The sequence below is a fragment of the Pyxicephalus adspersus genome, chromosome 3 (assembly GCF_032062135.1).
Source record: "Pyxicephalus adspersus chromosome 3, UCB_Pads_2.0, whole genome shotgun sequence".
In the NCBI taxonomy this organism is placed as follows: domain Eukaryota; kingdom Metazoa; phylum Chordata; class Amphibia; order Anura; family Pyxicephalidae; genus Pyxicephalus; species Pyxicephalus adspersus.
In genome coordinates, this window is record NC_092860.1 from 136,395,086 (window position 1) to 136,412,040 (window position 16,955).

The window sequence follows — 16,955 nt, forward strand, 5'->3', positions numbered from 1 at the left end:
AATTTTAGGTTCATTCTCTAAATATATGTTAGTGGGCTGAAATGCTAAAGTGTGGAATGCTCCTGGCCAGAACAATACTTGACCACTTGTGACCAATGCTTGACCATTTGTGACTTTTTTTTCCCATATATAATAAATAAGAATAGCATGGTAACCACTTCTATCTATTGAGTAGGTACTTATATGTACATGGCAACTGTAAAGAAGTTTGGTGTTACCATATACCATATAGCACAACACCAGAATTGATGTCCATCATAGACACTTTTTGGAAGCAAGATGGGGCAGAAGTAAAGCTTCCTACCATCAGAAGCTCTCACCAGAGCTTAGAAAGTCCTTAAAATAGTAAAACAAAGACTTAATATATGTGCTAATCCAGGCTTTCTTGTTTTTTTTTTTTGACATGGGAAACCCTTGATATAACTTTCAGATCTTTAAGGAACCCTTTGTATGATTACTATATCCACAGCTCACAGTATAATAGTGTAGTGGTCAGTGGAAAGAATGTCACTCTTACAGTCAAAAAGATAATTGGTGTCACTTAAAAGTGAACCGAGAGGCACAAATTACTTATTGCTCAGAGAACCTTTAGCAGCCTCTGGAGGAACCCTAAGGTACCATGGAACCCTGGTTTGGAAGCGCTGTTTTTATCCATAAATAATCTGTGTCTGGAGTTGGGCCTTAGGCAGGCATATCCTTATATCTCTTATGATCTTAGAGATGCTGGGATCCCTAGATTCCCAGGTCTGTACAACTGTTTTAGTCATTATGGATAGTTTCCATTCTTCCAAAATATGGGCAGTAACACAGAACACCAAGGTGAACAGAGACATGAAGTTTTATCATAGCAGTAAGATTTTGCAATTGGTAAAACCAAGGGAAGGCAAATAGTTTACTCACAAGGCTCTACCTATCGCTAAAATATTGGTCTTCATCGCAATGTTCTATAAAACTCTAGTTATTAGCGAGAGTAACTATTACACAACATTGTTTAATACTAAAGTATAAGTGTGGTTAAAAAAATAATTTCTTGAAACAGTTTGTTTTCTCAGCTAGCAGCAATAAGTAACTTGACATATTGTATGAGAACATAGCTTTGGTGCATTGACAACTGGGTTACGAGTAGGCGCACACTTTATCGCACCGCTAGCTTTTTCTCTTCGTCACAGTGTCACCCTTTGTAATACCAAGCGTTATTATGACGGGTGACTCCATTCAACTCATTCATGTAATCAACAGCTGTGACAGCATGAATAGAAATGAAAATATATTTTTCTTTACAATAAAATGAGAAAGAGAAAAAAATCAGCACATCTTAAATATATTTCATTTTGTTCCACTTCTTTAAGAAGAGAAAAATGAGATTTATATATAACATCTAGTGAGTGATATTGCGTAGACCTTAATACCAGCCATTCTATGCTACTGCTGTTTTTCTGCACGCTATGAAAAGTCGTCACCTGCAGTTTCATTGAGATTTTGTTAAGGTTCACTGCGTTAATCCGATCGCTATCTCCCTAGAGGTATCGTGAAATCTGTATTTCATTCTGGAGCCTGTGTCACTTTATGTGAAATTCTAACACAGCGTTTTCAGTGTAAATGGTAATACCTTGTAAAAGGCATATCAATGGTTCAGGAGATTAGGACAATATCTGCTGTTCGTGTGGAGCACATGTAAAATCACACTGAGTTAAATTGTGATAGGAGACATTGCAGTCACTGCCATGGCAAGGATGTAGATGTTGCATAATGGAAGAGCTGAAAAATTGGGGTATTAGTGATATTTTAAAAATGAAGAAAAAAGCCTTTGAATGCAGTGTAAGAAAATGATTGGAATGGGTAAATTGGATATATCGTAGGGATAAAGTCAATTAAATATACATACTATAAATCAGCGAGTATGTCTGCCTTGTGTAGTGGCGGTGAATGCATTCAAGGATACAGAGAAAAATACAAATATTCTATACTTTATATTATACTGCATCTCATGATTTTTGCATTTGTTTAAAAGAAGCTTTTACTGGATTATATGCAATATATTTACGTGTTAAGGTCAGGAATAGTGAAATATTGCACCCCACTACATCACTGTTACAGGGAAGCTTAGGGCATTATACCATACTACCCAGCATTGTGCTGCGTTCCTTTGCTAACAATAGTGTATGCATTTTTTTTTATTTGTTACAAGGCCCAATAATTAAATAGGCAACCTTAAATCATATCTCCTAAAGATCACAAAAGATGGGCCATAAAACCCCCAAAAAATTTAACTAAAATCCACAAAATACCAGTTGTATCAAAGCAAAAGGTATGCAAAGTCTTACGGCTTGTTTTCTTTAAAAAGCGGCCTTGGGATGATAATAGGAAGTACAGCAGTGAGACCAAAACTATTTTACTGTAAATTTAACACATTTATAAAAAAAAATGATATATTAGTAATAAATACACTCTGTTCCTGATTTGCTTAATCTTAAATTGGAAACACTCAGTCATGTGTAAAGAAATTAAAAAATATATATAATTTTTTTTATAAGATTGGATGTTTAAAATGAACAAAGCTTTAGGTAACCTGCCATTGCATTTTAGTAAATTAGGCCCAAACTGTCTGCTGATGTATTTGAAGAACGTGCATTTTGTTGGTCTGCAGAACTTTGTGTTGTTTAGTGAAGTCTCTAAACATAATTGGTTCTGCTAACAAAATTTACCTGGACCAATTTGATTGGATTGCAACACTTTATTGCATCCCAAGATTTCTTTATCATACCTAGAATACTCATGATTGTATCCGATATGTGTGGAATGGCAAAACTATGTATGCATTTAAAATGACCTGCCTCACTCCATCCAACCCAACTTACATCCAGACCCTTACCTTAAGCAAGGTATACTTGCCACAATCCAAATTGGGGGGCCCTTTACAGCACAGGGAAACTTTGATTCAGCTCTGTTCATCCTACAATGCCAGACGGTTAGTGTTGTGCTGGTGTCACTTTTATTATCTATTGTGAGCGGATCTAAATACTAGAGACCCAATAGAAAATGTCTACATCATGCAGGTAGTAATTGGAACATAACTTTAAGTAATTAGAAGCCTTCTATTGTGAGTGTGGAGTTCTGCTATACATTACACTCAAAACTGCAATACTTGGCTTTGAGATTGTTATAGGGTGACACAGGAATTTAGTTGGCAAATAAAGATGTTTTTTCTTTTCTTTTTTTTTGTAGATTGCCTTCATCAGACTAAAGCTCTAATAACAGAACATTTGGGGCAACGCAGTAAACTTGCAGAGATCCTCCGCAGTACCCAGACAGAGGAGCGCCTTCGTTTCCTGGAGAAGGCAGAAGGGTCTGCTGATGCTGATAAATTTATTAAGGTAAAGTTTTAAAACCTTAGGTGATATTTTACAAATGGTACGATAAGTGGTAATAACCAATCCTGTGTTCTCTCTAGGATTACCACAAATTGCTAGAAACGCAGAGGGAACTCTATGGAGAACTGGAAGATGAAGAGGACTGCAAAGTCATTGATGCTGTTGCTGAGCTCTGCAAGGTAATTTACACGTGCAATGAAACCTGGCTTGCTCACAGAGTTTCTCAAAATTATACATTAAAAAAAAATGGGTATTTACAAAATATTGTAAAATATTGCAATCATTAATGCAATGTATAATTGAGAGATGAAAATACGGGTTTGTTTTCCCATGTTTGACAGACTAAACCTAACTGCTTTGCTGTTATAATCTGTTCTTTAACCACCTAGCCGGTATGCCCGACCTTCGTACGGGCAAAAAAAAATGGCTAGGATGGTTAACCCCGTAATTTTGTCACATCCTTACCTCCATGGTCCCGCTGTGCACATCCAGCGGGACCATGGAGGTAAGGATTCCAGCGTCGTTTTCCCATTCCAGCGTCGTCCTCCGTCCATCGTCGTCCGTCGATCTCCAGCGTCGGGTGCCAGCGGGACCGGTAAGATGCCGGCCGGCATCTTGTGTTCCGCTGCCCGGCATCTTGCGTTCCGCCGGCCGAACACAAGATCCCGGCCGGCTGAACACAAGATACCGGCCAGCATCTTACCTGGTCCCGCTGATGGTCCACGTCCGTCTTCGTCCAGCGCCGGATGATCTCTGCAGGGAGAAGCCGTCCGGCGGAGAAAAAAAACCGGAAGGCTTCTCCCTGCGTGCGTGATGACGTCGGCGCGTGTGCGGGAAATTCAAATAGAAACTCATTCATTCATTTTGTATTGGATTCAATACAAACTCCTGTATCCAATCCAATACAAAATAATTCAAATAAATACAAAGTTTGTAATTGGTAAATTCAAACTGTCATTTTGTATTGGATTGAATACAAACTCCTGTATCAAATCCAATACAAAAAATAAAAAAAAATTAAATAAAAATAAATAACTTGGAAATTCAAATTTATGTTTTGTATTTGATTGGATACAAACTTGCGTATCCAATCCAATACAAAAAATAAAAAAAAAATAAAATAAAAGTAAATAACTTGGAAATTCAAATTTATATTTTGTATTTGATTGGATACAAACTTGCGTATCCAATCCAATACAAAATCAAATAAATACAAAGTTTGTAATTGGTAAATTCAAACTGTCATTTTGTATTGGATTGAATACAAACTCCAGTATCCAATCCAATACAAAAAAATAAAAAAAAAATAAAAGTAAATACATTTTTTATATTCATATTATCTACTAGAACCCCTGTTCGGACATATTTCTGTAAGTTACAGGTCTACAATTTAAAAAAAAAATTTCATGAAAAACAGTGGATCACTTTTGGTACAGAAATCTAGACCTCAGTGTAACGCTCAAGTGGTTAAAGAGCTATATAGCTGAATCTCAGATTATACACGAATGGATAGTAGAAACATTAAATCGTTTTAAAAAATAGTTGTTTTGAGGGTGATTTCCCTTTATTTCCTGTACTGGACTTGGATGCCATCTCTCTAAAATAGAATATATTCCCTCTCTTTCACCAGTAAGAACTAACATTTCAGATCTCCCATTACTTTCAGTCTCCCAAATCAAGTATTGTTGTTGTTATGGATAAAATGTAAAAGGGTTAAAATCACTTTTTACATTGCTATTGGTGTCCATGTCACCATGTTTAGGGAGGTTTATCTTCTCTATTAATTTATTGGCCATTGTCTACAGTACCAAAGTTAGGTTTTTAATTGGTTGCAAGAGGTAAAAAAAGATCCTACAATGGGGAAACTTGTATCTGCTCCCTGCTGTGTCTCTTGACCATATTCCCACTTAAAAATAGTTTTAGCTTCACATAAACTTTAGGTTTTATTTTTGCTTTCTTGCCAACTTTTACCCCAAATTCACACTTTGTTTTACATTGGATTAAATTAGAAAATGTATGAATCATGAGTATTGATTGATGAGTTGATTTAGAAATGTTCTAATTGAATACAGCGTGAAAAAAATGTACATTTTGGATAAAAGTGGGATTAATGTTTAGTGAATACATTTATAAATAGACCCCTTTAAATTTTTTGGCTGCAGACACCATATAACAGGGAGAGAAACTATAAAATATGTTTGACAAAGCTCCTCTTGATATAAGGAAATCTTGGCTCAAAACTGATTTGCAAAATTCATCTTCAGTGGTATCATTTGTCCATGGCTAATGAGACTCTTGACATATGTTTGCATTGTAGTTGCTTCTACTTCTATGTAACTATTTTAATGCTTTTTGCTTGTTTTATGTAACATATCTGTCCCCCCTTTCTTCCCCAAGGAATTGTATACAGGAGCCTCCCAGACATTTGAAAAGTTGGTGAAAAGACTTTTGTTCCAGACACTTCCCGAAATAGCTAACTTGTCATTAGGAGAGTGTGAAATTCTAAAGCATGAACTACGACAGAACTTGTCCTCGGAGCTCGAAAAGTCAGAGAATGAACGGAAGATCAGGATCAAACTATTCCAGGCGAAACTTGTACAGGAAAAACAGGTATTCTCTCAAGGAACTGTTCATTTTCTGATGGATTTCATGTGACCAGCTATCTTTTCAATGGGTGTCTGGCTCCACCTTTTGGTGTCGGAGGATATATTTTAGAAATCATTGTAGAGAAATCAGAGTGGCGATTTTCTCACGCAAGCAGCGGAGAGAGAGGATATCCAAAGAGCATGAATTAATTGTGAGCTAGACAGAGGTGGGTGGAAAGAGCATTTCATAATTATAGCTGGGTGACCGCTGAGAGGATTTAGTTTGCTCACTGTGGATAGAGAGCTGTAGCTGGTGCAGCAGGTATATACAGTCCCAAGCCTAATAAAGAGTCTGGTTTTAATATTTAGAAGGACTCCACACTGTTTTCAAGGCATTACAAACACCTGCACTGGATCTATATCCATTAACTTTGCTTACATAGCATGTAAAACCAGTTTACTTTAAGACTTTTTAAAATTTGGGATGTATATCTATCAGATGAACTGATTGTTGAACGGTGCTCAGCTAGAGTTAGACATGACTATGGACAGATAAATAGGTAGGGGGGAATCATTGTGTATTGGAGGGTGGACATAAAGTGATCACATGTACGTAGTTAGATGAAGGGTGTACAGCTAAATAGATTGAAGATAGAGTAAGAGTTGAATAGATACAATATATCATGTTTGTGAGGATTTGATAAGAAACTGTGGACAGGTGGATGGATAAAAGAAGAAATAATAGAACTTCATTAATCAATAGATTGTACATGAAGTGATCAGGGATAGAGGGATCAGGGTACTGTGGATGGGTGAATGAAGGAATTGGGGAAACGAGTACTGTGGATGGGTAATTGGATAGAGGGATCAGGGTACTGTGGATGGATGAATGGATAGAATGATAAAGGGACTGTGGATGGATGAATGAATGAGGGGTTTGGTGGGGGGGTTTACTATGAATTGATGAATGGATAAAGGGATCAAGGTACTGTGGATGGGTTATATGTATAGAGGGATCCGGGTAATGTGGATAGATGAAGTGATTGGTGAGGCTTTAAATGGTTTATTGGTTAGAGTTATCAGGGACTGTTGATTGGTAAATGAATGAAGGGATTGGGGGTACTTTGGATGGGTGAATGGATAGAAGGATCCAGGGGGCTGGGGATAGGTGAAACGATAAAGCAATGGGTGAACTGTGGATGGGTAAATTAATAGAGTGATGAGGAAAGTTTAAACATAGATTTGAGAATAGGGACATTGTGGATGAGGTGATTTAGAGGATTGTAGATAAGTGCACAGAGAGAGAGAAAGGACGACGAATATAGGATATAGGAAGAATAGGCAGAAGGGCAGGAGGTGAACTTTAGAAAGGTGGAGATATTATAGACCATATGGTGTATGGCTTGATATAGACAGCTGGAGTGAGATGGGAAGATGTGAAGTGTTAGGAGGACAATTAAAAAAAGAAAATTAAGAGATTGTGAGTTTGAAGTATGATGTGCAGGATGATTTGCCCAGAAGAGTCAGTAATGAATGGTGAATAAAAAACCTTCGAAAGAGCGTGGTATGGGGTGTTGTCAGAAGAGGTATAAAGAAAACAAGAATTATGGTCCCCACAGGGGTAGTTCATGATACAACAAAGAAAACATGCATTCCATAAAAAGTATAAAAACAAAGTGTTTCCTTTATTGAAAAAAGCAATGAAACAACATCAGCATTAGCATACAAAAAGACTATGAGTTCAAACTGCAAACTACTGGGTTATGTTCAATATATTGTCCAAATACACAGATTGAGGTATATAATATCCTTTGTGACGCATTTGGCGGATCATGCCACTTCATAAGACAGGCCTCTCAATAGGAAGGTGTAACCAATTTTTTCAAATAATTTACACTGCATCATCTTTTGTTAAACTACTCATCTGTTATCTTTGTATTTTATGCAGCCAGGATAGGAGATAGAGGCACCACATGCACACCAAAATTAGTAGTTTATAATAGGCAGAATAAGACAAAGGTATAATCCACCGCTATGCCAGATACCTTTTATCACTGATGCAGAGGATATAGCAACAGCAAAGTGGCATTAATGAGGAAACATGTCTCATACACAGAATGTAAATTGGTGAATAGAGAGTTTTACATAGAGCTTGGTATTGGGTGTTGTCAGAAGAGAGATAAAGCCTCATTATCCTTTACATCTAGGGAAGTGCAATAGACATGAAGGGTTGGTGGCAGACCTGGGTAATAAAGCATAATTTCCTATTTAATCGCCATCATTCATAGAGCAGATTGGTACAGAATGGGTTATTCGTGGCTTTACAGGTTGTGATAGGTGCCTTCACCAAGTTGTCTTAGTAACAGACAGAGCTTTACGTGTGTAGAATAAACTGATCACTAATCTCTGGGGCTCTGACTGCACGTTAAACTGGAAACCATTGTCGGCATAGAAGACTGACATTTCCTGTGTTAATTTGTTCATTCATTTCCATTTCTCTGGGGTGATTTGTTTTCTCTTCATATCCCGGCTAAGTAGCGGATGATATTAATTCTCAGGTAATGGCGAGCGTCACTGCTGTGACAGGTGTTACTAAGCAGAAAGCGCCAGACATCTCCTGGCACCTTGCAGTCACTAATTAATGTAATTATTGGGAGAGATGTAATTAACACTGTCAGTTATTCCACACAATATTAGCAGCAACTTGACCTATGACTACGTACCCATGTAAATGTTATGCATAAACAGTATCCTGGGGGAAAAAATAAAGGAGAATCGGCACGATCAGATTAAGTACTACAGGTTCTCTTTATTGAGTTGTGCAGGAAAATGTTATTGAGTACTATGCTAAGGCTTTAAATCCAAATGTAGCTGAAATATATTTTTTTAGGGACGTCTGCATCAGGCAATTCATCTGCCAGTTGTATCATCTGATTAGAATTCTGTTCATTTTTGGCTGATAAAAACAATTAGAAGGGTGAAACTTTTTCACCTGCCTCCTGCCAGTTTATTACCATATAGAACAGGGGTCCTCAAACTTTTTAAACAGGGGTCCGGTTCACGGTCCCTCAGACTGTCGGGGGGCCGTACTTACGTATTACTAAGTATTACGTACTTACGTAATACTAAAACGTATTTATTGTATAAAAAACATGAAAGAACAATACTATATGCACAGCACACTTGCCGATCATTAAAAAAAAAAGTGGCGTTTACTTTGGCTTTAAAATTGCTTGAGATTATCCCTCAATTCCTATGTGCATTGGAAAATGCACAGATAAATTTGAATTTTCACTGTGTGTATTGAAAATGCAAATTTATCTTGCATTTTCCATGCAAATGAATAATCTCAAGCAATTCATTAATTTGCTTCTTTTTATACACCCTACCCTACACCCAACACTACCCCACACTTTTTATTAAGTAAAAAAGGGCTGCTAAAAAAACTTTGTCAGTGTCTGCTACCTGTCACTCACTGCTGGCTTCATACATCGGCTGGATCACACTGCAGCACATGTGTACATGATCAATGTGCATAGTATGTTCATACTATTTACAAATGTACATTGATCATGTACATTTGTGCTGCAGTGAGAACCAGCCGATGTATGAAGGCAGCAATGAGTCTCTGCTCATACCTTCTCTGCCTGATGGCTTCAGCCCGACAGCTCCAGCGTTACCCCGGCAACAGTGGTGTCACGTGACCGGGTTCCCTGGAGTGCAGATGGCAGGCAGCCAGAGCTCAGGCAGGAGAAGCAGCCTCAGCAGCCGGCGGGCCGGATGGACAACCTCAGCGGGCCGTATTCGTCCCGCGGGCCGTAGTTTGAGGACCCCTGATATAGAATATCATTCTGATCCGTTGATCGACTGCAAAATTGACAGTGGATCTGTTTGTTTTTACCAAGTCTCAGTCCTGCCTAATTCTCACATTTCAGCTTATGTCTGTTTATTTGATCTAACCTCTTTTGTCTTGAAAAAAACTTATTGGATCTGTTATGACTTTGGCTTCTGATCCCAATCTAACTTTGCCTTGGATTCTGATTGTAATATTATTAGCCCCGAAGAGCGTACAACCTAGGAGGTAGGGGAAGAAACACACAATAGGAGGGATATTGTATTGGTATTCTGTTGTGCTGTTATATACAATATATTATAGTATCATAGCAAAGAATTTCCAACACATTGAAAAATCAAAGAACACATTTACTTAATAGGTGAGACATGAAGGACTGTATTTCAGGGACGTGCACTTACCAAAATTCCTTCCCCCTTCTTTGATTTCGGTTCTTGCTGGATTTTCCTGTTTTCATTTTTAGAAGTAATTTTACAAAATATATGATCAGAAATTCCTGGCAGCCCCTAAGGTTTAAGACCTTGGACTTTTTCAAATTCTGATTGTATATTTTCTTCTCAGTCTCTGGACTAGCCTCAGCTCTAGTAAGAAACATTGTAGGCAAATGCAAACTAAAAAGGGGGTATTCCTTCCAAACTGCACCCAATGCTTATGTGCTCAGTACAAGGTGCTGGTAAATGAGAAGAGGGATTTTTATGTTACCTATCTACCCCTTATGATGGGGAAGTAGGTAGTTGCTCCCTCCATGTTGAACCAGGTTTAGGGTTTACCATTCCTTTCTTTACTTGGCACATAAAACCATCTGGGTTCTGTTATGTGGCTCTATTCTCCCTTTCAATCAATTCATGGGTACATGTATGAGAAACTAGTGGCTGATAACTAATGCTGTCATGTGAGATGAAGGGGCACTTCTAAGACACGTGTAACCTCCAACCAGGGTACTTCCTGCCCCACATGCAAATGGAGTAGGGAGGAGTAAAAAAGAGGGTAAAAGTAAATTACACCAAGGTTTGACATTTTGGTAAACGTGTTGCTTTTCCTTGTATTAGTACAGTTATGGTTCTCCTTTGCATTCTAGATCATACGTTTTCATAGCACAACAGCCTAGGATCATCTGTTTATAGTGCAAACAGTCTAGAACAATGTTTCTTAGCCAGGGTTCCTCCAGAGGTTGTTAGGGGTTCCTTATGCAATGAGCAATTTGTGCCTCTCATGCCAGTTTAGGTGACACCAATGACCTTTGGGGCTATCTGTAAGGGTGACATTTTTCCCACTGGTCATCAATGTAAGAGGCATTCTTCCCACTGACCACCATACTAATGTACTGTGAGCTATGGATATAGTAATTATATCAGAGGTTCCACAAGAAAGTTATTTCAAGAGTTTCCCCATGTTAAAAACTTCAAGAAGGGCTAATTTAGACATACATTTAGAAAGACTTGAAAGTATGTGATGAACAAGCACAATATTCGTTAATTGTTCTAATTGTAGCTATCTTTTTTTCTATCTTTTTTTTTTTAGATTAGAGTTAGATATTACTAGTGAATCCAGCACTGGGTATGGCCATGGCTTAGATAGGTTTCTAATCATATCTCTAATTTAAATACAAACTAACTTGTTTGCAGTGTTCAGAATGAAAACCTTATAATTATTTTATATCAGCCTCTTATGGCTTCTCTTCATTGTACATAAATTCTTCATTGTGGGCCTGGCAGTGCAAAATGTCATTACACACATCAGTACGATCCACCAACATTCATCGGGTCTTGCACAAAAAGACACACAAAAGCCACAAAACCATAACTCGGACTGAGTCAAATACTTGTTATTCTGATAATGTGTCTGATTCGGCTTGTGATAACATTTACGGCTGCAGTGATGTGCATCTCAATCACTGTGTGAAATAAAGCAATTGCCAGGCATATAACAAGGTTATTTTCTGGCTATGAAAAAGCTTTGCATAATGTCAGAAGACTTTTTTGCAGTCATATGTCACATTTCATCTTAAATTATGTTTTTTTATTCAGGAAACAAATCACGCATGTTAAGGTTATTAGGAGGGGAGCTAACTGGGTTACATACAGGCTCCAATCAAATTCAGATTAGACATTAAAATGCTGAACTGTTTCTTATAAATCAATGTAATTGTTCTAATACCTGCTTTGCTCATGCAATCTGTATATTAACATTCTTGAGCATGCGACTATCTGCTGAATATGTTTTAATAAACAAGGCAATGATTTGCTGTGATTCCCAATTCAGTACTTATTTTTAAAACTACCGATATATACAGTAATACCAAAATACATTTTAATAAAATGCAGACAGTCATTAAAGTAACAAAAGTATAAAATAACTCTCCCTCCATACCATCTAAAAACATTTAAAAAATTGAAAAGCTAAAACAGGGCCCTATTATTATCCAAGCCAAAACTATTAGTATTTTGATACGTAATTATATGGATCAGTGTTTCTGAACCTTGTTTGTTTATCCCTTGATATAAAATACTTTCAGGTCTTCAGGGAACCCCTCCTATACTTATTATATCCACAGCACACAGTATATTAGCGTGGAGGCCATTAGGAAAAAGTCTTCTTACATTGCTGACCAGTGGAAAAAATGTCATCATTACAGCCACAAATGTCACTGGTGTCAGTTAAACAGACCTACAAATTGCTCATGAGAACCCTATTTGAGAAACATTAATATAGATCTGCACGTGAGCATGTATGAAGAGATCCGCAATATGCAACCAGTGTGTTAAACAGCCTAATTCAATTCTCTCAGAGCATTTCAATTGGATTCAAATCAGGGCTTTGACTGAATCGGTTTATAACCCTCCATTGCTTTTTTCCTTTTTCTTGGTGAACTTGCTAGTGTGGATTAATCACTATCATGTTCAAAAATCAATTTCCACTTCAACCCAACAGTTGGGTATACATTCTCATTAAACATACTTTGATATCAATTAGAATTCCGAGTTGACTTGATGATTGCAAACTGCCCAGGCCCAAAAGCAACCATAGCATCTAACCATAATATTTCCACCACCATGCCTTACAGTTGGTGTGATATTCTTCCTGAGAAATGTTTGTTTTTTGTTGCCAAACAACTCTTTTTGCTTCATCAGTCCACAGGAAAAGCTTCTCCTGGCACACCTTCCATCAGCTTAAACTATTGCAAGACTTACCTGCTGATCCAGTGATAGAATTCCTTTATTACCATTCATTTAAAATCTACAAAACTTGTAGATTTTTTTTCCTTACAATGGAATAATTGATTAAATCTATATTATAAAATAAACCAATATAATTTTTTTTCTGAAAATTCCATTATAGGAAAAGAATATTGGTTCATACTTGGGTTACAAGATGGTGATATGACCTCATGTAACATGTAAAGTGTATAACAAACTCTTGCTGTCTGACACAGAGTTTGTTACACACTTTACATAAGGACACAGCACCATCTACTGGTGGTCAACAATAATACAGCCACAGGAACTGATTCACTTCAGTTGAACCCTGATACTCTAACTTCTTGAATAGATTTTTGTCCTGACAAATTTCCCTTTAAAGGTTCTCTTACAACCTTGCAAAACAATACAGTTATTTATAAAAGTTATTTATATAAGTGTTCCCAGTACACCAGAAACAGCAGTTCCAGGGTTGTGGCAATTTTATTAGGAACTTCTCCTAAGCTTCTAAAATAATAATCTCTATAACATCCAGTTAATGATTGTAGAATTATATCACTTTTACTGTTGGTGACTAGCATAATACATTATCCACATTTATTTATAAGAAAAGAAACATTTTTATTCCTGACATATTTTCACCAGCTTGAAATGGTGCACAAGACCAGTTACTGGCAGTTTAATTATGTGCAGTTTTGCATTTTCTCATTTCTTTCTTCTATTTGATATTCACGCAAACTGATGTGCTCTGTGGTATCACAGTCATACCGCTGCATATGGAAGCAATATTCCCAGTGACAAGACCTTAATCACACACTGAACTTTAGCACAGATGGCGTACCATCTTGTCAGGGAGAGTCTTCAGGATTCTGTCCCTGATGCCTTACAAAGACAAAAAACGAAAACTAAAGAAAATATTCTTGTCTTTAAAGTGCACCCGTCACCTGGCAGCAATAATGGCTGCGGAAGGGGAGGGTATAGTAATTACTGGCTTTATGTTATTCTGGTTATACTAGAACAAGAACTGAAGAGGAGCAGGGCACGTACCACAGTACCAATTTATCAGAGGTTCTGATACCATACTAAATAACAGTGTTTTGTACCATATATATGTATATATGTACGCACCTTCTGGTCCATAAAAGTGAATGCAGTATCCAAAAAAATCACAATAATATCCAAATTTGTTGAAATTTTTTAGGGCTTTGTGACTTTAATTTAATTAGGAATGGTGATTGTGGTTGTGTTGTGTGAACATGCTAGGAGTGGGAAGACCTATTATATTGAAAGACTGGGCTCCACAATATAGATGACTGGCACGTGGTGGGCAGGCCGTGGGAATGAGAAAATATTCTTTGACCATTTTGATGCCATTTGGGTTAGCCTTATGCATGGTTGCACATGGTGTTCTGTACATTGCAGTCTATTCTTTTCTAAAGGTAGCACAATGCCCCTTGAAAACACATGCTTTGCTGCCCAACAACACTTCTATGGCAATGATCTGTGTGTTGTTGTTAGACATCTGACAACCTTTTTTAATTTTGGCCTTATTAAGGTGGCAAGTTTTTCACAATTAGTCCCAAACTATTTCAAGGATTCATTTGTGTTTCTTTCTTATTACAGTTATGGGCACGGGAGCAAGCGCTGTCATCCTTGCTTGATAAGTATGTATGTGAGACCCAACAACAGACCTCCGGAGAAGTGTTAGACCGGTTAAGTGGCCTCAGTGATGAGTAAGTGAATCCTAAAGAAACAATTGTCTAATGCCTATCTGATATTAGTACAGGAAGGGCGAGACAGGGCCAGCAACCACAGACAATGGTATAGTTGTATAGTGGAACACTGCAATTTTTCAGGGTTTAGGGAAGCTCTGCAGGACATCAAGAGCACCACTCCAGCACCTAAAGGTACATGCTGTTTATTATTATTAACACATATTGCTCACAATTCTCCTAACTTCGTTCAAAGTGTCAGTCAGCTCTCCCTTTCAGATATGTGTTTAAAATCAACAAAATAGAGCTGTGACAAAATGAAGCTATACAATAAGCCTAATACTTTGCAAGCACATATTTACAAATGATGTTCAAAGTCTTACAGTTGATTTTTAAAGCAGCCAAAAAAAGGCCTGAACCCTGACAATATGGTGGAGATTGTGAGCATTCCTCTACAGCAGGGGTGTCAAACTCAAATACACAGAGGGCCAAAACTAAAAACCTAGGCAAAGTCGCATGCCAAACTTGAAGTTTATTGAAAAAATTGAGGATGTTTTTCCTTCTTATTAAATATAAAACCTTTTCATTCTTCTTTGGAAACAAAGAAGTTTTACTTAACATTCAATCTGGAACAAGCCTATAATAGAAAAATAGCGCCATTACTACATTTCCGTGCGTCAAGAAAACAGTCCAATGCGAGTAATGTTATGAGTGGCTGAAACTCCCTCATCACTGAAATAGCACCGCTACTACAATTCCCTGCGTCCAACACTCCAATGCGGGGCCACACATAGGCAGAGAGGCTGCTGGTCTATAGACGTGAGTGATGGCTGGAATTGTAGTAGCGGCGCTATTTCAATGCAGCGGCGGGCCAGCTGCAATTCATATTTAGAATTCCCCTTTTGGGGGCCATATTTGGCCCTTGGGCCAGAGTTTGACAACCCCAGCTACAATTCATATTTAGAATTCCTTTGGGGGCCAAAAAAATCCCCTTTGGGGGCCATATTTGGCCCTTGGGAAAGAGTTTGACACCCCTGCCCTTTGGGGGCCATATTTGGCCCTTGGGAAAGAGTTTGACACCCCTGCTCTACAGGATGCAGTTATCCTATTTTGACGTTTGGCATGACTCCTACTGAGTCACACTAATATCTTATTTAGTTAGTTTAGTTAGTCAAAAAAGTCCATGCTTCCTGCTAATTGGAGGTCCCTACAGCAAGAGGTGGTTGGACCGCACCAAAGAGATCACTGCTCCCCAACACAAAGCAAAGATGCTTCTGAGCAGTGTGCAACCCATTCACATGATATTCTACTCTTGCTGAATTTAAAGAAATTAAACTGTTATATTTTGCACACTTTTTATGATGCTTCTTGAATGTATCTGGCTAATTAAAAGTTCAAATGGGCTTTAAAAATTTCAGCAAACCTGTTTAAATACTTTGCAAATGCTTTTTGTTAGCTCCACTAAATCATTAAGCACACTCTTATACTAACCAAATCCTAAATGAATAAATAAAATGAAAGGTAAAATAAATAGTGACTCATACATATACTTTTGACAATACAGTTGTGTAACATTCCCTAAAACATAGGCACTTAATAAATTAATTTGACCCAAATCAATAATTGATGTTTTAAAAAAATCATACTAAGCTCACAGTGTGACTTTTTTTTAATGTTCACCTAAAAGTATATGTTAATGTAACAACCGTATTTGCTTGCAATATTGCTAGTGTTTATGTCTGTATTTCACTGTTCTCTAGACTCCTGACTTAATATTCCCTGTAGGAGAAAAACTGAGCCATAAAAGTGATCACTTGTTTTCCTGACTGATATGTCTGCATCAAGAAGGGTAAAGCACAGGTCTTGTGCAGCATTAGTAAGCAGGGAGCACAGCATGCATACACATTGGGCCTGATTTATTAATCTCTTCAACGCTGGAGAGAATACACTTTCATTGGTGAAGCTGGGTGATCCAGCAAGCCTGCAGTGGATCTGGTCCAGGATTCAAAACTTTGCTAGCAAAAAGCAAATAACTTTGAAGACATCCATTCCAAGTTTGCTGGATCACCCAGCTTCAATAATGAAATTGTATACTCGCCAGCCTTTCAGTGCTTTAATAAATCAGGCTCAATGAGTAAATGTGTGGGCATTGTGTGCATATATTTTTGCTGTTTGACAGTCAGTGAATAAAGTACGATTTACTAATTGTATCTGGTAGTTATTGGATTTTAGTAGGT

At 37.6% G+C, this 16,955-nt stretch overlaps 1 protein-coding gene across 1 annotated transcript in view; it reads left to right on the forward strand.

Annotated features, from left to right (window-relative positions):
- The window catches only part of EVC (EvC ciliary complex subunit 1), a 62,069-nt gene that overhangs the window by 30,715 nt on the left and 14,399 nt on the right, over positions 1–16,955 (forward strand). The window contains exons 10-13 of the mRNA XM_072406455.1: positions 3,226–3,374; positions 3,452–3,550; positions 5,769–5,981; positions 14,630–14,739. Of these exons, the coding sequence (XP_072262556.1) occupies positions 3,226–3,374; positions 3,452–3,550; positions 5,769–5,981; positions 14,630–14,739 (571 nt within the window). The remainder of the gene's footprint in view (positions 1–3,225; positions 3,375–3,451; positions 3,551–5,768; positions 5,982–14,629; positions 14,740–16,955) is intronic.